This window comes from Pelodiscus sinensis, chromosome 27 (genome assembly GCF_049634645.1).
Source record: "Pelodiscus sinensis isolate JC-2024 chromosome 27, ASM4963464v1, whole genome shotgun sequence".
Lineage (NCBI taxonomy): Eukaryota > Metazoa > Chordata > Testudines > Trionychidae > Pelodiscus > Pelodiscus sinensis.
In genome coordinates, this window is record NC_134737.1 from 17,171,767 (window position 1) to 17,195,181 (window position 23,415).

At 48.9% G+C, this 23,415-nt stretch overlaps 1 protein-coding gene and 1 long non-coding RNA gene across 2 annotated transcripts; one reads left to right on the forward strand and one right to left on the reverse strand.

Annotated features, from left to right (window-relative positions):
* Window positions 1-768: 768 nt before the first annotated feature.
* On the reverse strand, window positions 769-7,335 carry SRSF3 (serine and arginine rich splicing factor 3). Its single transcript, XM_006125293.4, has 5 exons — window positions 7,130-7,335; window positions 5,487-5,621; window positions 3,318-3,356; window positions 1,973-2,059; window positions 769-1,635 (listed from the first exon to the last, which is right to left on the reverse strand). Exons 1-5 carry the CDS (start codon window positions 7,333-7,335, stop codon window positions 1,608-1,610), a joined length of 495 nt encoding a protein of 164 aa, XP_006125355.1. The 3' UTR covers window positions 769-1,607.
* A 1-nt stretch (window position 7,336) lies between these two features.
* Window positions 7,337-21,059, forward strand: LOC142820914 (uncharacterized). Its single transcript, XR_012897929.1, has 3 exons — window positions 7,337-7,576; window positions 18,903-19,098; window positions 19,764-21,059. It is a non-coding gene; the product is annotated as an uncharacterized LOC142820914 (long non-coding RNA).
* Window positions 21,060-23,415: the final 2,356 nt, after the last annotated feature.

Sequence of the window (23,415 nt, forward strand, 5' to 3'; positions counted from 1 at the left end):
TCATGGACATACATGAAAGCCAGGTTGATGAAGTCTGAATCCCTGGTTATTAAAAAGGTTGCCAATGCAATTAAAGGGTGGTCTACCCTGTATAACACCCTGTGTTTGTGTTTTTGAACAAGTGTTTCATTACTAAGGAGCACATTTGAATTTAAGAGTAATCCTGATAGTCTGCCCAGCCATCATGGAATCATAGACCCTTCTGTAAATCATGGAGCAATTAACTATTTCCAAGCAGCAAGTGGCTTCTCAATTACAGGCAGTCCCCGGGTTACATGGATCCGACTTACATCGGATCCCTACTTACAAACGGGGTGAGGCTACCCCGCACTAGCTGCTTCCCCCCAGCAGACCACGGAGACGCGAAGCTAGCGCAGCCCCCTCCTCCCCCCCAGCAGACCAGGGAGACGCGGAGCGGCTTTTCTCAGCAGACACCTCAGATTGAGAATAAAGGACTGAGGGAAGTGAGGTGTGGGAGAATAAAACTGAGCTCTGGAGAAATGTTTGGCTAGAGTTTCCCCTACAATATGTACCAGTTCAGACTTACATACAAATTCAACTTAAGAACAAACCTACAGTCCCCATCTTGTATGTAACCTGGGGACTGCCTGTACTTGCATTTTACAACTGTAGTGTAGTAGTACCGACTGACTAATTATTCCAAATATTAAATTTAGAGATGAATGTAACGCAACTCCCTCTACCTTGAAATGGCATTAAGATGTGCCTAATTATGTTCTGCATGGAAAGTTAAATGCTTACAACAAATTTGTAACCAAAATTTTAATCCCAAGGATTTCACAAAACATTTAACAAGTGACATGAAAATTCTTGCACAGTAAAGAAATGTTCATTTCTCATTTCTACAATGTACCCATATGCACTCAAGTTGTGTAATTTGGTCTGCTCAGAGACTCTGGAATAGAGTTAGCCTAAGATGCAAGTTACTGTACTTTTTTTAAATCTCTAATCACTTTTAAGTACAAGATTAACTAGGCCAAGGGATTAAAAAAAAAATCTACATTTTACATAATGTAGCTCTTCAGAGTTCCAAGTGTGAAGTCAAAAGACCTTCCCAAGTAACTCTATAAAACTTCCTGCAAATCAATCATTCCCATTACTTGCTATTGGTTTGCAATTTGACTTCCTTCCAAGAACTACTAGGAATCACCATCTTGTTCTGGACAGACTGAATAGCTTGATATTGTAACAGATGTTTATTACAGTGAATATTTACTACAAACTTCCTTTCAAAAGTTATTGACACTGAATATCCAGAAGACATTCCAGGACACTACATGGAGACTAGAAACATTCTTCTGTCTATGCAAAACAAACTGAACACCACTCAAAGCAAGTGAAAATTAAGCATACGGGTACATTGTAAAACAAGTTTATTACAAATCATATGATCTGTTCAGAACCATATACAGATTCACATCTTTACATTTGTCACCTGTTACAAGAAACAGCAAGTTCAACAGCTAAAACATTTTAAAAATGCACCAAGCTTTATGAAGTCTCAAACAAAACACAATGTTCTGTACACACTCCTCCCTCCTGTGCTCAGATCTAATGACTTCCTGTACACAGCTCCTCCTGAAGTCCTATTTCCTTTCATTCGACCTAGAGCGACTAAATGAGAGAATGAAAGTTAGTGCATTTGAAATGGATCACATTTTATTATTTTACTTGGGGAAGTTGACTTTTCAAGCCAACTGCAAATTATACTTGAAAAGTTCTTTTAATAATGAATCGAATGGATGAAATTAAACATTTACACAAGTTTCCTTGAGAACTCATCTAAACCACTAGAGAAAAATGTGAACTGTAGCAGAGGTTTTATTTACAGCATCTATGATAGGACATAAGTATTTCAAAATTAACTGGAAAACAAAAGAGCCTATTTACATAACTTTTTTAAAGTACAGTTTCATAGTCAAACATTTCTGAAGATGCAACATATCCTTACCTACGAGACCTGGAAAAGGAACGGGAAGGCTTGTGATTTCTCTCCCGTGAAAGTGATCTCTCTCTTCTTCTGTCTCTTGAGAGGGATCTACAGGATTACAATGAAAAATGAATAATCCAGTTTAAATTTATTGCATGGATATTGTTTGAATATGAATGGACCATTACTGTGCAAAGAAACATCTAAAGACAGGTCAAATGTATTCAAGTGTCTTACAACTTACAAGTGAACAACAAGTTACAAAACTTTCAATCTTTGCAGTGTACTGACCACTAGCTTTTTTATATCCTGTTGCCTTTTTCAAACATCGCTGCCCCTATGTTTAGTATGGCTAGGTCCAGCACTGTATTCTATTACACCTCATTAAAAACAGTTAACTCACAATCTGTCATGTTTGGAACTACTTAGTCAGGAAAAGTTTCCATTAATAAAGGCAGTTTTGATAGTAGCCTCTCCTTCCTCACATACTTAGAGGAATAATCAACTTGAATTTTGCTATTCCTCCAAACACCTATTGCATGCTTACATTTAATCAAGCCAGTTTTAAAATGTTACATGTACAGTACCAACCCGCTAGTTTCCACCTGACAGTTTGTGCTCAATCAACAGCTACATGCTATTAAAGCAGCTTTTTTCTAAGAACCTAAATGCATCTTACTGATGGGTGCAAATTTTCTTACAAGTACTCAAGTAGTTTGAAATAAGGGAGAATGCAACCTGTAAGACTTAAATTTGCTGGAAGTAAAAGCTAACTCTAGAGGCAATCAGTTTTAGGAGTACAAGAGTCTTAAGGCATTATCAATTTCCCTAGCAGTTTGTGTAGCAGCAAGGAAACAATATATTAATGCAGGGGTTCTTAAACTACCTTGCTCCACAACCCCCTTCTAACAAGTGTTACCCCACAACTCGGGGTGGGGAGAAGCCCCAGAACTTCATCTCCAGCTAAGGCCTGGCATACTGAGCCCTACTGCCAAGGGCTGAAGCCAAAGCCTGAACAGTGGGATGGAGGCTTCAGACCCAGGCAGTCAGTCCTGGAAACCACATTAAAATAAGGATCCAACCCACTTTGGGGTTCCCACCCACATTTTAGCACTGTGGTATTATGCCATGAATACAATATGCTAGAAATGTTCATGTTGTAAATCCAAAGCCAAGGAATTATTTCTCTCCCCTCAAGGGGATTGAAACTGTCTTTTATAAGTATTACTCTCTGGAACATTTACCACATTCTAACAGTTTTGTAAATTACTTTCAATATGACACCTGAGTGCATACAATCAGGGATTTTACCAAAAAAGATTCTGTAGAAAGTATGCTGGGTAGAACGAGAACAATTGTTGCTTACCTGCTGCGGCTACGAGAAAAGCTTCTCCTTCGCGGTGATCTAGAACCAGAAACAGAAAAACAAGACTTTTTATCCATTTCTTTAGAATGAGTGGGGTGAGGTATTTCCCAACTTGTCAAACTCACTGTTGGGCCCAGTGAATGTGCCAAGAAACAATTGGCACCCATCGTCCAGTAAAAATGCATGGAGAGATTAATGCAGTAAAAAAGCTCAGTGTGAACAGCACTTTTCCAACCAAGAACTCATCTTAACTAAATCCTTCACAGCAGACCTGTCCAATGCAACACTTCCATTTCAACTAAATCCACTGCCCAGAACACCACACCAAAGTCCCACGAGTGGTTCCAAAAAACAGCATAGACCAATGTTTTGGAACCCATGCAAGCCAAGAGGTCCATGACAAGACAAGAGCTGCCAAGTGGAGAAAGTGAAAATGCCCTCTGTGTAAATACTGATATGCCATTAAGTGCTACATTAGAACGGCGTATTTGTGACAGGCATTTTCTGAAATGCCATAGAGTGTGTTTAGACTTAAAAACCTTAGCTTGGCCCAGTTCATCCCAAAAAAAATAGTTGTTTTTAAGTTTTGAAAACTGTTAGTAAAACCATTTAAAGGTGATAAGACTTGGCAGATTTGCAAGGAAAGCTACATTTGTTAGAGCTTTATTAAAAATTTAGTTTGGCATCTCACATGCAAATATACCTCATTTCCTTTTGGTTTTATTTACATTAAAAGTTTCCTTATCACCCTTAAAAGTTTTATTCAAGCAACATATGTACGTTACCATTCAATTATGCACAGCCAGCCTTTGATTGAGAAAAATAATTACTTATAAGCCGCTTACTCCTTATTTTAACCAGCAGTAAACTGTATAAGCAGGAAAAACTTACTAGTTTTTGGTTTCAACAAGCTAGAAATGGTGAGGTGAGGCTGCCGGACTGACTGCCAAGAAGAATTTGCTGAAAAGGTTTTGCCAGATGTTGCGTTGTATTTAGTTGGTTGGCGAAGGGGGTGTTGTGGATTTTTCCTGCTTTTTTGTTAGCCGAAGGCTGCTGCTGTAGTTGTTGTGAAGACATTTGGTAAATAAACAGCTGAGCTGATTGGCCGGGAATGTGTGGGCGGTCGAGGTGGCTGCTGCCGATTTGGTTAAGGTTGGAGAGAAGGCTGAGAGAAAACAGCATGCTCGGGAACCAAAGGGCGGTGCAACCTGACGACTGGCCATGCCTGGGTCATGTGAAACGACACCAGCCAAGCAGAATGGGGCGCGCTGGTCACATGACGCTGAAAGGGCTAGTTGACTGGCTAATGCAGACTCAGAGGGTGGTGAGAAGAGACATGATGGTGACTCTGTAACGGGTTCATTTTTATTAATAGATGGACCAAAAAGCATAAAAAAATGAAAAACAAGCCATCAGTACAACCATCTAGCAGCTAACATACTCCTATTGTGGGTTTTTTATTAGCAAAAGGGACATGGTTTCAAACTTATCCTGTGAGAACTTCACTCACCTGGCAATAGTTAAATTCAGTCCTGTATGAACCATGTTGTAGGCTGAGACGTGCAGAGTTCTAACACATTCAGACACGTTAGTCCAGATCCAAGAAAGTAGGTAGTTACCAAAAAAACCCTGCTATATTTTAGGCTTGGGTTTGCAAAACTCAAATGACAGATACTGTCACAAGAGGTTTTAAACTCTTTACTAGGGTTAAATTAGATTTGTACATTTAAATGCAACTGTTACTTGTTTTAACATAATTAAACAGCTGCCTTCAAGGCAAATATTTGAATTGTTAAAGGGGAGAAATGCATTTGCATGGAAAAGTTAAGTTGCTGAATGTAATGTTTGTCATTATGGAGTAAAAGAAAGGGAACAACCTAAGTAGATGTATGGGAAGAAAGCGACTACAAGATGTGCAGATTTTAGGAAGAGAAAGGATAAGTCCAAGGCAGAGGGTGCTGGCTATCAACTTACAGTGACTTACAGACAAAAGCCAATGTTCAATACAATTTATGTTCTCTTGATTTTATATAAAATGTCTGGCATCTCCAAATTGTGATCAGGATGTTTAAGATGTTACCCATGAACATGCTTTAAAGAAAGCCTGCTTCTATGGTGCTAAATGACAACAATTCAACAGCTCTATGCACTGTCTTTGACCTAGGGTACCTGCGGCGAGGAGGAGGACTTCTTCTGCGATAATCATCTCGAGGACGCCTACCCCAGGATGGCGGCGGACCACGGTTACGACTCCGTTTTTCACCATTGGACAGCTCCACCCTGACTCGGCACCCGCAGAGAGTTCTGGGAAAAAAGTTACAGTTAATACTCTAAGCAATAAATCGGTCTGCTCTGAAGACATACTGGCACGCACTGGAAAAGAAAACATTGTGTACATATAGCACTGAAAAATTGCTAGGGAGATAATCTCAGATGGAGATTCCACTAAGTGCAGGTTAGACAAACACTTGTTGGAGATGGAAGGAACCTATGTATCTAAACAAATGCACACAATATAAAGAAGTCAGATTCAAAGTGACCCAAGCCTCTCCTGTCTAGTTACTTAACACCAAGAAAGCACAGAATCTACCCAAGCGTTTCCTGGGGATGAATTTTGTAGATTTAACTTCATTAACTATGTAGCTTTCTCTCTCATGTAAAGCTGGAAACTCAAAGCTCAATTTTAGTGAACACCTGCAGCTTTATACCTTAACAGCATTGCTGTCCTATGTCAAGACTAATGGTTAAAATAAATTTTACAGTATACCCTAGAACTCTGGCTTCTCCAATACCATTTGAGTGAAAAATCCTGCATCTCCTCTCTATGTAGAATATTTATTTTACAAGGAGAGTAACTAGAAAATGTGACTAAAATGAAATTATAGCATTTATCACAACTATAATTTAATGGAAGTCACAGTTGAATAAGTTTAGTGAAAAGCCCATACTCGGTTGTAGCAAAATCAGGATAGATTGCTCAGCTGGTTAATACTTTAAATCTAGCTGGTAGTCAAAACAAAATTTTAATATCACTTTAAAAGAGCTATTTAACATTCAGCTATCCTTATCTCTTCCACTTCGAAATTAAAAAGCTGTGTTCAGAGACACTAAACTTAGCTCCACTGAAGTAATAAATACACTTCTGAAACGTTTTATGAATACTACTATTTCATGTTTTGTTTCACAAGAATTAAAAGTTCCTTGTGAAATGTTGACTTATTGTCCATCTCTGATACTCCACATACCAGGTACAGGTGGAATCCAACTCTTCTGAATTCTAGAGGCTCTCAAAGTACTTCTAGATGTATTACCAGGTATTTGGAATTTTCAATCTCAGGCCAAGTCTATCCTAGAAAGTGTTTGCCAGCATACCAGCAAATCCACTTACGTAGAGACATCTTATCCCAACAAAACATTTCCTATACCAGATCCCCCAAATGAAAAAGTACAGAAGCAAAAGAACTACACTTTGCTGGTGTAAATGCACCTACTGCTAAGGCACTGCCACTATAGATAGAAAAATCATCCCAGCCTACATTACACCCAGCAAAGGGGTCTCAATTTGACTTCAATTACCAAGAATATCAAATATTGAGATTAACCACAAAAAAGTCTATTTACATAGTTAGCAACCTTAATTAAGAGTTATTCTGGTTTATAAATTTGAATTAGTGGGCAAGTAATTCAACAACTGAATGGCTAGTTAATCTCAATGCCATGATATTACTGGATCTTGGTTAATTTAAGTGTGAATACAAATTGCTTAATCATTGTAATTAAATTAAGTGCATAGTCTAATTAACAAATTTTACCTTCCATCTAGTTCTCTTACTGCATCAGCAGCATCTCGGGGATCTTCAAATTCAACAAAAGCAAAGCCAGGAGGATTTCTAGCAACCCACACACTGCGCAGTGGTCCATAGTAGCCAAAAGCTCGTTCCAATTCAGTTTTGTTGCCATTGTTTCCAAGGTTACCTACATAAACCTTGCAGTCCAGTGGACAAGAGTCCCGATGCATCACTAGGAAAGAAAGCCCAGTAAGTTTAAAAAGCAGATTCCCTCGGCCTACAACTGCAGTATTTCCCTCGGCGGTTAGGCTGCTGCCTGCACTGAAACGCGCAGATGCTAGGCCTGGATGTGCAAGTCTCTCCTCATCTCACCCCGTCAGGCGGCATTGCTGCGTCCTGAGACCCCAGAGACCTGCAAACCCAGGGCCGGGGCGCAGATGCCCGCAGCCCGCTGGCGCGCGGACCCGAGAGGTAAGGGGCGTCGCAGCGACAGTCGGACCCTTCGCTCGCGCGTTAACCCGCGCGCCCCGCCCCGCGGCCCCGCCCCCCGCGTCTCCCCGGCGGGCCTGGGACGGTGGCAGCCAAGACCTGCAGGGGGCGCCGCGCGCGCGCCGAGGGCGCCATTGTTCGGAGCGCGGCGCGCGCTGCCCTGCGGCCCGCCCCGCACGAGGCGCCCCCAGGCCTAGGCCGGCGCGAGCCACCAGCCTGCCCCTCCCCCGGGCACTCGCCGCGCGCGCGGGCCCGCCATGAGCCGGGGGCTCCGGGGGACGCGCCCCGCGCGGGAACCTCGCGCCCCCCCCGGGCCCGGCCTCGCCGCGCCCCATCGCCAGGGCCTCGCTGCCCCCCAGGGCCCCCGCCGCCTGCGGGCTGGGCGGCCGCGCCCGGGCCCCACCGCACAAAATGGCGGCGGCTCTTTGTCCGGCGCCTGAGGCCGCCCGGCGCCCCTCCCCGCGCGCAGCCGGGCCCCGCCCTGAGCCCCGGCTCGGCCCTCACCGATTCCCGGGGCGGACGGGGCTGCGAGAAGGGAGCACGCGCTACGCCGCAGCCGACTCGGTCCCGAGCAGGCTCCCGCTCCGCTTCTCCTGACTGGACAAAATGGCGGCAGCCGCCTCCCCCGCCCGGCCTTATATAGCCCCTCCGCCCCCTCCCGTCGCCAGCCACCGTCAAATCAGAGCGCGCCTCGCACGGGAGTGACAGGTCACGGACCCGCCCCCTCGCTGCCTGATTGGCCTTCCCGCGCCAGGCCCGTCCCGGGGCGCCCCAGGGCCCGCGGGAAGCGCCGCGCTCGCCGCTGCCTGGGGCCGGTGCCGGGCCGCGAGGGCGGCGCTAAAGGCTCGTCGCTGCCGCGGGACGGGCCTGGCGGGAGCCGCGGGGGGCGGGGGCCGGACTCGCGGGTCGGGCCGGGAACAGCCCTGCGAGGGGCGGTGTCCGGAGCGCGGGCAGGGAGCGGCCTGGGGCAGCCGGGCGGGGCGGGGCCGGACTCACGGGATGGTTCATTGGGGGAGGAGCTCCCGTGGCCGGACCCGCTTCCCCGGATCAAACAGTCACGGACACACCAACGGGCACAGTTAAAACGATCGGGGGATCCCCTCCAAGTGCAGCTTTCAGAGCCCGTGACTCATTCATGCTAAAATGTGACACTACGCCGGGGTCTCAACAAAGACGCTAATTATCTCACCCATTACAACGAGCCTCCCCAGTTATCACCTCTAACACCATTAGCTCACACCCCCCCCATCCCCCTCCTGTTCTGCAATGTGATTTGTCCTTTTCATGTGTGTTCATTTTTTTAATTGTATCCTTTGGTATATATGGTTGTGTCTGTTTTCTTCCATATATCGATCTGAGGAAGTGGGTCTGGCCCACGAAAGCTCATCGCCTAATAAACCATCTTGTTAGTCTTTGAAGTGCCACCTAGTCCTGTATTTTGCTTCATGGAAAGGGAGGGGTCTGATAGGAGGGATAACTATATTCTGCAATGACTGTAGGTGGGCAGCAAATATGGGAGACAGCTGTACTGCGAAGTGACCCCCCAGCACCCTGTCCCCTGCTGCAGAAACCTGTCCTGGCACCCTGCCCCCTCTCCCCTACCCCCACTGGCACCCTGTTCCCTGTCCCACAACCCACTAGCACCCCTCCCCAGTACTGTGTCCCCTGCTCCCAAATGACTTTTCTATGGGTCAGTGACCCCTGACTCAAGGCAGGTTCCCTGCCATTCTCATAAATAAAGACAATGCAGAAACTTTTTGGCTGTGTCTACACTGGCATGAATTTCCGGAACTGCTTAAGACGGAATACTATTCCGTTTTCAGTTTTTCCGGAAAAGGAGCGTCTACATTGGCAGGCTGCTTTTCCGGAAAAGCCCCTTTTCCGGAAAAGCGTCTGTGGCCAATGTAGATGCGCTTTTCCGGAAAAGAGCCCCGATCGCCATTTTGCGATCGGGGCTTTTTTCTGGAAAAGACTACTGGGCTGTCTACACTGGCCCTTTTCCAGAACAGTGTTCCGGAATAAGGACTTATGCCCGAGCAGGAGCAGAATAGTTTTTCCAGAATAGCGGCTGATTTTGTACAGTAGAGCGTCGTTGCTTTTCCGGAAATTCAAGGGCCAGTGTAGACAACTCGCAGCTTATTCCGGAAAAGCAGCTGATTTTCCGGAATAAGTGTCCCAGTGTAGACACAGCCTTTGTGTTTAACATAGTATTCTATTTAAAAATGAAGCCTGGCCAACAAACCCTCAATTGGGGCCAAACCCCCATCTGGCCACAACCACTCCTGCACTCCCCCTTCCCCAGACCCTAGATCTGAGCCTATCAAACACTGGAACCTCATGCCCTCAGCCCCTCACATACCCCAACCCAAATTCACATCCACAAGCCTGTGGCTTGCTTAGTATCCCAACACTGCCCAGCCTGGAGCCCCCTCCCCGAGCCAGTGTCCCCTTCTCCACCTCCTCCTGCATCCAGATTTCCTCCCAGAGCTTGTACCTCTCACCCCTTCCCACACCCAAATCCCTCATTCCCACCGCAGAGACTGCACGTCCTGTCTCAACCCAGCGGGGGTCCGGCTAGACTGCAGGAGTTTTTCAGGATTCTGGAGATATCTCAGAAAAACTCTTCTGCATCCAGGGTTGCGTTTGTTCTTCCGCTTTTTTAGTGGAAGAGCAAACAGGCTCTTTTGGTCACCCCTATATTCCTCTTTCCCCAAGGAATAAGGTGGCTTCCAAAAGAAGGGTTTTTTTTCTGACATTTGGTCCAGTGTAGACAGGCCAAATGTTGGAAAAACTTCTTCCTTTAGAATAGTAATAATAATAAAAAAAAATAAGCAGCAGTATAAGGATTGGGGATAGCAAGTGATGGAGAGGAGGAGACTAGAGAGAACGGGGCTTCAAGGAAGGGACGGGGCGGTAGATCTTGGCTTGGTCTGTCATTTAAAAAGTGATCTTGGGTATAAAAATGTTGGAGACCACTGACTTAGAGCGTGGAGCTGCTGTCTCAGGCTAGCCAAGGGCTGTGCTTAAAGGGACCCGACCTCCATCCCGGACAGACAGTTCTCAGGGGTTCCCCGCTTGCAAAGCAGTCCTGGCTTGGAGTGCCCTGAGTGCCCACACTGGGCACATCACAGCACTCGGCCATCAGCCCGGCTGCACTTGCTGCAGGTTGCCATCCGGGGAGGGGTCAGCCGGGGGGGCTGCAGGAGAGCTTCCACCCCGAGGAGCCTGCAGAGCCACCCCAGTCCTCCCCATTGGGGGCTCGTACCTCCCTCACCTCCTTCCACTTACCCCTCCCTAGCCCCCCTTCCTGATGTACAAAATAAAGGACACATGTATTCAAAAATAGAAACTCTCTTTATTGAACAAAACTCGGGGAGACTGGGAAAAGGAGGTGGGAGAGGGGAAGAGAGAGGCTGGGAGAGGGGAGGGCAACCTAAATGATTAGGGGTTTGGAACAGGTCCCATATGAAGAGAGGCTAAAGAGACTGGGACTTTTCAGTTTAGAAAAGGGGAGACTGAGGGGGCATATGATAGAGGTCTATAAAAGCACGAGTGGTGTGGAGAGGGTGCATAAAGAAAAGTTCTTCATTAGTTCCCATAATAGAAGGACTAGAGAACACCAAATGAAATGAATGGGTAGCAGGCTTCAAACTAATAACAGAAAGTTCTTCTTCACAAAGCAAATAGTCAACCTGTGGAACTCCTTGCTGCAGGAGGTTGTGAAGGCTAGAACTAGAACAGAGTTTAAAGAGAAGTTAGATAAAGTAATGGAGGTTGGGTCCATGGAGTGCTATTAGCCAGGGGGTAGAAATGGTGTCCCTGGCCTCTGTTTTGGAAGGCTGGAGATGGATGGCACGAGACAAATGGCTTGGTCATTGTCTTCGGTCCATCCCCTCCAGAGTCCCTAGTGTTGGTCGCTGTCGACAGACAGGCTACTGGGCTAGATGGACCTTTGGTCTGTCCCAGTACGGCCATTGTAAGCTCAGGGTCGGGGGTCTCACTGGACCACCCTGATTTTCATGCACACCTGCTCCTGGGTGGCCAGGCTGGCAGTTCTCCTGCCCTAGACGGCCACTTTCCTGTGCCTAGTGCGGAGGTCGTGGATGAGGTCCACGATCTCCGCACTAGACCAGGTGGGCACCCGCCTCCTGAGGACCTGGGCAGGCTCCCGGGAGCCGCCAGCCTGGTCCCGGGAAGAGGGGGAGGGCTGGGTGGCAGCGGGTGGCTGGTTCGTGCCATGCCAGGTGCAGGGTCTGCTGGCTGGGTGCTGGCAGGCTTGCACCTGGCACGGGCACCGTAGCCAGCCCGTGCCCCTTTAAGGGCTCCGGGGCCGGGAGGGGGGGCTGAAGAATTTCCCTGGTGGTGCCCAGAGTGGCCACCAGGGAAAGCTGGGAGGGCTAGCCTCCCACTAGTTCGAATTAAGTGGCTACACAGTCCTTAATTCAAACTACTTAATTCGAACTAGGCTTAGTCCTCGTAGAATGAGGTTTACCTAGTTCGAATTAAGCGCTCCGCTAGTTTGAATTAAGTTCAAACTAGCGGTTTGCCTGTGTAGCGCCTATCAAAGTTAAGTCGAACTAATGTCCGTTAGTTCAAATTTACTTTGTAGTGTAGACATACCCTTAGTGTGGCCATAGGTGTTCCAGGGAGCTGCTGTCACTGGAGCAGCGCCGTCCCTGGTGAGCACCCCCCCAGACCTCCCAGTCCCATGGCCTGAACCCTCCACACCAAGCCCCCCCACCTGCCAGCCCTCTGCCCTGAGTCCCCCACCCCTGCCCTATCTGGTGCACTCCCACATCCTGCCCAGAGGGCCCCCCCATATCTCCAAGCCACTTACTAGGGGAGAGAAAGATGTCATATTAATGCAATTTCTAAGAACTTTTCATACTTTGATCTCAAAGCACTTTACTATGGTTGATAATTATGATCATCCCCATTTCCTGGATATGGATACTGAGGTGCAGAGAGGTGAAGTGACTTGCCTAGGGTCACATGGCACGCCGGTGGCAGTCAAAATGAGACAAATTAAGATGACCTGATTCCCAGTTGTCAAGGCTGTTCCCCACTCTGGTATGACAAATGCAGAAGTGGGGGCCCACAAAAGCGCCTGAAACCCTGATCTTTATAGGCTTTGGTACAAAAACTTCCCCCCAAAATCCTAATACCCACGAGGAGTACCGGTAGTTCGGAATAGGAAGCCTAATCCGAACTACCTACTCCATGCCGCGTGTAGCCGCGGGCACGGAGTCCGAACTAGCTGGGATTTAAAAATGGCGGCGCCCGGCAAGATGCAAATGAAGCCCGGGAAATTCAAATCCCGGGCTTCATTTGCAACTTCGGTTGCCTACATTAACCACCCTAGTTCAAATTAGGGTGGTAGTGTAGACATACCCATAGTGACTAGATGGAAGAGAGCCACCAGTGAATCTAGATACTCATGGGGATACCCTGGGCTCAGGACTTTTAAGTATAAAAGGAAAACACTTTTAAAGGGAAAAGAAAAAAATACACTGTGAACAGCTCAGACATCAATTCCACATTCCCTAACCAGAAAACAATAAAATCTGACGGGTTATCTAGACTTTCCCTACTTACACATACAAGAAGTCCATTCTTGGGAGAGAGACAGGCCTTCCCATCTCCCTGTTACATCGAAGAAACCGCTCTGACTCAGACAAAGGAGGGAAAAGTTAAAAATTCCTTTGTCTCAGTTTGAAATCCCTACCTGCATTACTATTGGCTGACCAGATACCTGGCTAGAGACAGGAGACACAGTTAATCCTTTAGTCACCAGGTTGCTTACCAGCTCTCATGGTTATAACACCAGTGCTCTGCACTCTGGCTATGTCTACACTAGCAGGTTCTTGCACAAGAAAGGCCGTTCTTCCGCAGAACATCCACACTGCCCACCCGCTCTTGTGCAAGAAGAGTTACAGTAAAGCGTGGGAAGAGAGGGCTTCTCGTGCAAGAACTATGCTTTTCTCTAACAAGTGTAAGCTCTCTTGTGCAAGAGCTCTTGTGCAAGAGGGCAGTGTGGATGGGCAGCAGGGGTTTCTTGCGCAAGAAAGCCCTATGGCCAAAATGGCCATCAGAGCTTTCGCAAGAGAGCATCCACTCTGCCATGGATGTTCTTGCGCAAAAACACGTGGCAGTGTGAACGTATTCTTGTGCAAGATGTTCTTGTGCAAGAATCCACCAGTGCAGACATAGCCTATATCAGAGCTGACCTCTTCCACACTTGTAACCAGAACAGGTTGGACAAGGATCAGTTGTGAAGCGTAGTTAGCTCTCAGTTAAATGGTTGCCAGCACAATGCTGCTTTTGCCTCCTTCCCCAGGGAGGTCATGTAGGAGATGAAAGAGGGTGAAATGAAAAAGGCCTCCAAACGCCGAGCTTCAGCAGCGTGATGGGAGCGAGGGGGGGACTGTTTGTGGCCTTAGTGTTTACTGTGAGGTGTAGAGTCCTCTGCTCTCTGAGTCAGGATGGGGAAAAGAAAGCAGCAATTCATTAGCATCTAGCCTCAGCTTCTCCATCAACAAAGGGAAGTGGGCTATATTTACCATCCATGTGGTGAAATGTTTCCTCTCGACAGGGCGGTGCCTCTGTCTCTCCCCCAGCCCACTTCTGAACCTGCCCAAATGCTAAGAAAAAACAAACCCTTTCTGAAAGGAAATATCAAACCTCCCCTTCCCCATGGATTGTCCTCTGCCCTCCAGTAAAAGCTTAGAAAAAGGAGTGACCCTTGTGGCTTGCCCTCAAACTTGTTACGTCCGGCTCTGACATCTCGGGCTGGGTGTGCACTAGGCACCTTACGGTGCAGGTCTCTCGCAGCCCTGACTGACAAATGGCTTGCAGACAAAAGTGCTCGTGTAGATATAGCTTGGGGGAGACTTACCGAGACAGGAGACTCCTCAGCAGTTAGGGTATTAGCCTGGGAGACCCTTCCTCAATTCCACGTCAAACTGCCTGAGCTTGGGCTAGCTGCTTTTCTGAGCCTCTGTTCCCCATCTGTAAAATGGGGAAGGCAGCCCTGCCCCACCTCCTGAGGGTGAGCTCTGGTAGGGTGGTGCCACGGGTCAGATGAATAGCTAAAGTGGTAGCATTCCTGGCTTCCTTTCCAGTTGGTCCCCCCTGACGTTGCCCCTGTGGCTCTTTGAATCTGACTAAACACCCAGCACAATGCTGCTCTCCTGGCAAATCCGCATTGCATTTCCCCTGGAGAGAATAGCATCCCCATCAGGCTGGGGCCCCATAGATCCTGGAACTAGAGCTGGGGGTTGCAGTTTGGTTCAGCAGCTCTCAGCAACCCCCCCTACAAATTGTTTCAGCACCCCCACCATCCCCTGCAGGTGGATCAGTTGCCTGCTTCACACCTTGCTGTAGTAGAGCTGTGGTTCTCAGCCGGTGGCCATGAGCAGGTTTCAGGGCAGAAAGCTGAAGTCCTGCTCCGTGGAGTTGAAGTCCGAGGCCCTGAACCCCACCCCCAGCACTGAAGCTGAAGCCTGAGCAGTGCAGGTGCACGGTGCCCCAGGCAATCACCCTGATGCTGGCCTGGCTTTGATATGCAGGAGAACAGTTGTTGTGGCACACGCAGGCCGCAGGCCGTGGAGTTTCTATAGCAAGGTAGAGGGAGCGGGCAGAAAGAAAAAGGTTGAGAACCCCCGTGCTGGAGACTGATCAAATAAAAGCCTGTGAGAAGGGGAAATTTTAAGAGCAGAATTCCACACAAATCATGGAAGGAAGAAGTCACTTGCAACCCATCAAACTGCTGGCTCTGTTGGTGTGCTCTCTCCGCCCTCGCAACTCCTCTTCGGGCCGGGGGAAGGGCTGTTTCTTATTCAGCAAGCTCTTTTCACGTGCTTATCTTTACTCCCCTGAGTAGCCCCGGGACTATGATTTTTAATGAGGATGAAGATCAGTGTGTTATAGTAGAGAGCCTAGTACAGTGGGTTCCAGGCTGGGTGGGTGTCCCCAGGGCTATTGCACTCAAAGTAATGGCTACCACTACTGCCAATCACCATAAGAATTAAAAATTAATGAGCATAAAGGGGAAAAGCTCATTAGATCAGCCAGCCTGTCTCTGCAGTGGAAGGATTGTCCCTTAGAAAGCATATTGAAGTGTTTGGCCCTTGAGTACCAGACAATGGGACTTCCACCAATGCCCCAAGAAGACTTTTTGTCTCTTTTCTCCTTTGTATTTTAGTTCCTTCCCCCACCTGCCTGCCCTTGTGCTGGGCCTCCAGCCCTTTTCTTTGCCCTTTCTAGTATGCTCTGTGGGTCCCTATTCATTTCCTCATAGCACCTGGCTCCCTGGGGAGTGATTACAAAGCAAAACAAAAGAGTCCTGGCATGGGAAACCCTGCTTCTGTTTTCTGCCTACACAGACCTCCTCATTCAAATGCATCACAATGAAAACAGGTTACTGTGCTTTAAGGGCCTCATCCTATTTGATGTCTTTTGAAGTTCTGTAATTAACTTCAGAGGGAGCAAGAAGAGACCCTAAACCAGGGGCAGACTTGGGGCGTGGTCCAAAGTCATTTGAAGTCAAAGCCCAGTTAGTCTGCACAGGATAAACTTAAGAAACAACAAATGGCCTGGTAGCACTTTATAGACTAACCAGACATGTAGATGGGATCATGAGCTTGTGTGGGACCGCCTCTTCTTCAGGTGACTGTCTCCTGTTATTCCAGTGCAGTTGAAAGAAGGCCCTAACACAGCGGAATCCCACCAGTTGCTTTCTAAGAATGAGAAATTCTGATCTTCACTAGAAAGGGTTTCCCAGCACAGTTATACTGGTGGAGCTAGACTGGAAAACCCTCCTTGTAAAGATGCTGCTGATGTTGGCAAAAAAGCTCTTTTTCTGAGATCAGTTTCCAAAACACAATCAGCTCTACTGGCAAAAGGGTTCTTTCTCGCTGGGTGTCTGTGTCTACACTAGAGTTTTTGCTGGCATGCCTAATGCTGTGTAGGGGGTGATTTTTTCACACTTCTGACATCGCTATGCTGGTGCAACTTTTAAGTGTAGACAAGGCTGGACTTCCAACTCCAGATGAATTAATTTGTATTCAGACTCCCACGTTGTGTCACTTACTAGCTGTCTGTCCACAAGCAAGTCACTTAACTTCTGCGCATCTCAGTTTTCCCATTGTTAACACTGAGATAAGAATATCGCCTGCTGGTGGTGGCTGGTGATTGGCCCATCTAGCCCCACATCCTGTCTGCCCACAGTGGCCAATGCCAGGTGCCCATTGGGAAAGAACAGAACAGGGAAAGATTTAGTGTTCCATCTCCTGTTGTCCACTCCCAGCTTGAGACAAGCAGAGACTAGGGACACTCAGAACAAGGGTGTTGCATCCTGACCATCTTGGCTGAGAGCCATGGATGGTCCTGTCCTCTAGAAACCTGCCTAGTTCTTTTTGAACCTGTGGTAGTTTTAGCCTTGACAGCAGCCCTGGCAACAAGTTCCTGAGACCGTGTCGTGTAAGTACTTCTTTGTTTGAAATCTCTTGCCTAGTAATGGGGTGGCCCATTCCATGTGTTACATGAAGGAGTAAATCAAACTTCCTTATTCACTTGCCCCACATCTGTATCATAGCTTTAGCCATCTCCTTGCCAAGCTACAGTCCCAGCCTTTTCAATCTCTCCTGATACAGAGCGGAAGCTTATCTCTACCCTCCCACCCGGCATTTTTGCTGCCCTTCTCTGCACCTTCTCCAACAATAGATCTTTGTTGAGATGAGGTGACCAGAACTGCATGCAGTATTCAGGATGTGAACAACCTCCAAGGACATGCTGTGCCTCCTTCTTCCTGGTTAAGTAGCAATAAGTATCTGATTAGACTGAGTAGTCAAGGCAATGCAGGTTGGCCATGACAGAATGCTTCCAGTGCTCATTCAATGGTTTTCTTGAAATTTCTCTGGCCTGCTTGCAGTTGCTCAGACAAATGCAATTTGAGTTCTTCTGATGAAGATGCCAGTAATTGCACCCAGTGAATGCCTATCAAATAAAGAAGATGAGAAAAGTTCAAGGATGAATTAGACCAGATGTTTTGAACCTGACTTTTGCTAATGCTGATTAGTCTTTGAAGATGTAACTAGGGAGCTCTGCCTTCACGGAGAGATAATTTAATGTAATTTTAAGCTACCCTGGAAACCAGAGAGAGAAGCAGGCTTCTATTTCAGCAGCACTTTTAAAACTAGTTTTTAATTGGTGACAGGCTTTGTCCTCTTAAATTAATGACCCTCGAACCATCGGTTAAAATTCATGTAACAAATCCTTACTTGACTGCCATGAAACATCATGGCTAGAAATACATCAACCTGAGGACAATACTAAATGCAATTTGATTTCAATAGGAACTATGGGTAGAAACTGGATGGCTGTGGGAGTTGGTTATGGACTACATCTGCTTTTGTCATTAAGTTGCTGTTTGAATCCAGCCACAGTTGATTTTCTTAGTAATGTGTGGCACTGAAAGATGTCTAGGGAATTAGTCCTCCAACAAGACAAATACTTTTAAATGCAGAAAATAAGAATGGCCCCTCTAGAACAGACCAGTTCTAGACACCTGATGGATAGTCCACATTGCAGAAGACACCACCACAGCTTGGACTTATTACTCCACCTTCTTGGCCATTTGTTCAGCGAGATGGAGTCCCCCAACTCCCCTGTCTCCTCTCATGGACTTGACACAGGGACCATATCCAAACTCAGGGTATGTCTACACTGCAGACTTTTTTCAGAAACGTGGCTAATTTTTGATCCGCCTGCTGTTACCCAATGGTATGCTTTTGCACCCCAGCTTTAGAGGGTTTAAGTAAACTACTTCATTGTTTAATTATTAAGTGAAAGGTGGCATGCCTCAGTTTCCCTCTTGTACTGTTGACTAGGCTTTTTTAATGTGTGAAGCTTTACATGATTCACTGCCACAGAAACTTTTTCTTAGAACAAAGCGTTTGCTAGTTACTATTCCAGCAAGAAAAAAAGGTTTTCTTTTCCTGAAAAGAATCACATGCAATGTTACAGGCTTACTTATGGGGGACAATGCCCCCCCTTCCAGAACAGACAGGCAGTTTGCACACACACAACTGTGGATCTGAAATCAAGCCAAGAGTGCTATCAACTCAGCCTTGAACAGAAACACCGTGAAGTTTCTGGGCTTGGATTTTTAAAACAATAATTAGTTTCCTTGGAAGACACGTTAACCCTTAGGGTGCAGGTTTTACAAGTTTTACAATGTATAGATTCGATTCTTTTATGCAGTTAACCAGTTAAGTTTCAGTAGAATTCCTTATTTTCCCTTGAATAGATTTAACAAAGTGTCTGTAGCCAAATGTTTAAAGTTGTCGTCGACTCCGGGCTGGAGACGCCCGATGTTGCCCGGCCAGAGGTTGCGGAAGAGGAGGAGGACGATATGGCCATGACTGTGACGCTGTCCCTGGAGCCGGTTGCCATGAGCCTGGACGTGTCTCAGGCATCGTCTAGCACTGGGGAGGCATCTTTAGGTGAATGCTCTCAGTTTGTCACACACTCAGGGCAGGGGAGGCGGGCGTAGAGGGGGAGGGATGCGAGCGTTGCTTGGCCTGCGTTGCTTGGCCTGCTCTGGCTGGACATCGTGCTGCAGTCCGCGCACATGGAACCATGTGCAGTGTTATTGTGCGCCACGTGGACTCAGCAGGCAGTCCCGAGCACCCCCAGGCTCCTGCTCCCAGGCTCAGGGGAGGCCACACACGTCTAGCCCAGGGAGGGGGACGCCCTCCTACCACCTGCCATGGCTGGAAGCAAGCTGGGCACAAGGGTGCAGGCAGGACCCCAGACACACTGAGGAGTGACGCACACAGCACACGGGCATGCCTGCCCGCGCGAGGCCCCACCTGCTCCAGCAGACAGTGCTGCGAGGTACAGGTGAGTGCGGGCCCCAAGGAGGGCCAGGCTGCTCCAGGCCCCTCTGCCGCCCATGGGATCCTCCTGTGGCCGGACACCTCCCTCGCCTGCTTGTCCAGGGGGGGAGGGAGTGCAGCACGGTTCCCTGGCACCTCTGAGGCATGGCCTTGCTCCCGGGACATTCCCCATTCTCTGGCCCCAGGACTGTTGCTCGCTGCTCCCAGAGGAGGGCTCGGCCTCAGGGACAGTGTCTGCAGGAATGACTGACCCTCTGTGTTCTCCACAGCCGGACCATCTGGGATTGAGGGGCGAGCCATGACACCCGAGCCAGCTGCCTGAGCCCAGGGGACCCGCAAGCGCTGCAGGGGCCAGGAAGACCTCCTGAGGCAGCATGGGGGAGTCCTGCGCGACATGCAGCAGACCCTGGCGCAGAAGGGCCAGGAGCACTCAGAGTGGCGGATCCGCATGTGGGACCAGCTCGTGTGGCAGGCCGATGCCCCTCCTCGAGCCTGGTCCAGCCACTCCTATTACCCCCCTGTGGTCCCAGGACCCACCCTACCCCAAGTTCGACAAGGTCCCTGCACCCGAGGTGGCACATCCAGCCACCCCCCATGCCACTTCTGGTCCCGAGCCCCCCTCCAGGTTATGAGCCCCCCTCCTCCTCCCAGCTTTTTTAATGAAAGATAAATACAAAGTTCATTCTGCAAAAATCCAACCAGGTGTCTTTACTCAGAGATCGGGGGAAGGGAGGCGTTGGGGGTGGAAAAGGACTACTGGAGCAAGCCAGAGGCTGCTAGTGGGGAGGCCCTGGCGAGAGTTACTGGGGTCCTTGAGAGAAACTCTCCCTTAGGGCCTCTCAGATGCGCACCCCGGCCTGATGGGCCTGGCAGATGGCTGCTGTCTGCGGCTGCTTGAAGGGTCTCCTTTCATGGCCGGCCTCTTCTCCCCACTCGCGGAAGAAGGCCTCCCCATTCCTCTCCACAATGCAGTGGAGGACACAACGTGCCAAGACCACCTTGGGGATGTTGTGCTCCCCCACACCAAGGTGGATCAGGAGGCACCCGAACTGCGCCTTGAGGCAGCCGAAGGCATCCTCACCTGGTTGAGGTGGGAGTTAAATTAGTCCCTGGTGGGGTCCGAGTGGCCAGTATACGGCTTCATCCGCCATGGTATCAGGGGCTAGGCCACGTTCCCCACGATGCACAGTGGCACCTGGACATCCCCAACCACAAAGTCACCGTGGGAGAAGAATGTGCCTGCCTCCAGCTTGCTGTAGAGGCTCGAGTTTCGAAAGACACAGGAATCATGTGCCTTGCCCAACCACCTGACAAAAATGTCAGTAAAATGTCCACAGTGATCAACCAGGGCCAGCAGCACCATTGAAAAATAGCCCTTGTGATTGATATACTGGGCTGCTCAATGGTGAGGTGCATGGATCAGGATGTGGGTCCCATCTATGACTCCCCCAGTTTGGGAACCTGAGGGCAGCAAATCCGGCCACGATCGGGTCCATGTCTCCCAGGCAGATGACCCGGCGCAGCAGGCTGGAGTTGATGGCCCTCACACCTTGCAGAAGGAGACCAAAAACCACACAAACAGGTTGTGTCTAGACTGGCAAGTTTTTCCGCAAAAGCACTTGCTTTTGCGGAAAAACTTGCCAACTGTCTACACTGGCCGCTTGAATTTCTGCAAGAACACTGACGATCTCATGTACGAAATCAGCGCTTCTTGTGGAAATACTACGCTGCTCCCGTTTGGGCAAAGGTCCTTTTGTGCAAAGCTTTTGCGCAAAAGTGCCAGTGTAGACAGCTCAGATTTGTTTTGCGCAAAAAAGCCCCGATCGCGAAAATGGTCTAGATTGGCCACGGACGCTTTTCCTCAAAAAGTGCTTTTGCGGAAAAGCGTCCTGCCAATCTAGACGCTCTTTTCCGAAAATGCTTTTAACGGAAAACTTTTCCATGAAAATCATTTGCGGAAAATCCTGCCAGTCTAGACACAGCCACAGAGAATGAGAGGGAGTGCCTGAGCCATTGGGAGGTGCCCACCTCCTCCACTTCCTCCCCAAACCCCAGGAGTCACCCCCTGTGGGGCTGCCCCTCCAGCAGCAGGGCTGTGTGAGGGCGGGATGACACCACCTCCCCGGGATGGGGCTTGCCCCCCATCCCCAACCCACTCTTTCCCAAGGGTCCCCCCCCGCAGGGACTGCAGCCTGAGAGTGCCTTACCTCCATGAAGAGGGCCCGACTGGACTTCCCCACACGGACGTGGTTGCCCACCGACCGATAGCTGTCTGGGGTGGCGAGCGTCCAGACAGCAATTGCGACCTGCTTCTCCAGGGGAATGGCAGGTCACAGGTGGGTGTTGTTGGAAGGCGGGGGCGAGCCAGGCACACAGCTCCAAAAAGGTGGCCTTCCACATGCGGAAGTTTTGGAGCCTCCGGTGGTTGTCCCACCGCTCCATGACCGGCCGGTCCCACCAGTCGGAATTGGTGTCCAGCCTCCAAAACCGCCTCTCCGCTGTGGGGTGCAGTTGCAAGGGTTTTTCTGCAGCAGTTTGTGCTGCCTGCCTTCCTGGCCCTGCGCGAGCTCATTCTTGAGACCCAAGAATTGGGCCAGGAAGGCAGCCAGCACAAACTGCTGCAGAAAGTGCAGCTTGGCCGTGTGGGGCGCGCCTCGGAGAAGCTCCAGCTCCGCGGCACAAAGAACAAAGCCGCGGCGTCCAAAGAAGAACAGGGCAGCCCCAGCAGGCACTGCGAGAGCTCTGCCGTCCCTCGAAAAGGTAGCGAGCAGGCAGCAGAGAAACGGCTGGCCAGGGGGTCCCTTTGGCATCAGCACTCGGAAGCAACTGGTGACCTAAAGCCCTGCCTGCACTGGTTCCAGGTGGCCCTACATGTGAGCTAGCGCCCAATCAGTGTGGACGCTCTATCGGAAAACATTCTTCCGGAATCTCTTCTGGAAAAGCTTCTTCCGATAGAAGCCTGCAGTGTAGCGCAGCCTCAGTGAGATCAATGGGGGACACGCAGGCAATAGGCACTGTAGGGTCCAGCCCAACCAATTCAGCAACATTCATCAGCTGGAGAGATATCAGCACTAGTAAATCAAGAAAAAAGAGCAGAACTTCCACCGTGATTCTTGTATTAGGAAGAGCTCCAGCCCTTTTCGATCCTAAACTACTTCAGGAGGAGCTTTTGGATTCACTCTTTTAACGGCTCTGGTCCTGATCTTACAGTGAGGTGCACTTGGGCCAGGGCCGGATGAAGGGGGGAGGGGGCCAGCCGGGCAGCTCTCCGTGGCGCCAACTTGGGGGGGGTGCCTGACTGACGTGGTAAGGGGTGCCACACGCCCGGGGTGCAACTATGGCTCGGTCCGGCACTGACTCGGGCACACACCTATCCCGAGCCCATTAACATCAACAAAACTCAGTGTGCGTCGAGGAGTGGTAGAGATGTAGCCGTGTTAGTCTGGGGTAGCTGAAGCAAAATGCAGGACAATGTAGCACTTTAAAGACTAACAAGATGGTTTATTAGATGATGAGCTTTCGTGGGCCAGACCCACTTCCTCAGATCAAATAATGGAAGAAAACAGTCACAACCATATATACCAAAGGATACAATTTAAAAAAATGAACACACATGAAAAGGACAAATCACATTGCAGAACAGAAGGGGGATGTGGGGGGGGGGGGGGGAAGGAAGGTGAATGCCAGTGAGTTAATGATATTAGAGGTGGGGAAGGGGAAATGTGCGTCGAGGAGTGTGGCCTAAGACCACCGCCATCTTCAGCTGCCCCAGAACTCTGCTTTAAGCCAGATTCTAACTCCCCTGATTTGCCTACGCAGCCAGGGCTGCTCTAAGTTATATCTGGCTGCAATGTCCACATGGGGCTTTAATGTATCTGGGAGTTATCCAGCCTCACATAGGGTATGTCTGCACTACAGCAC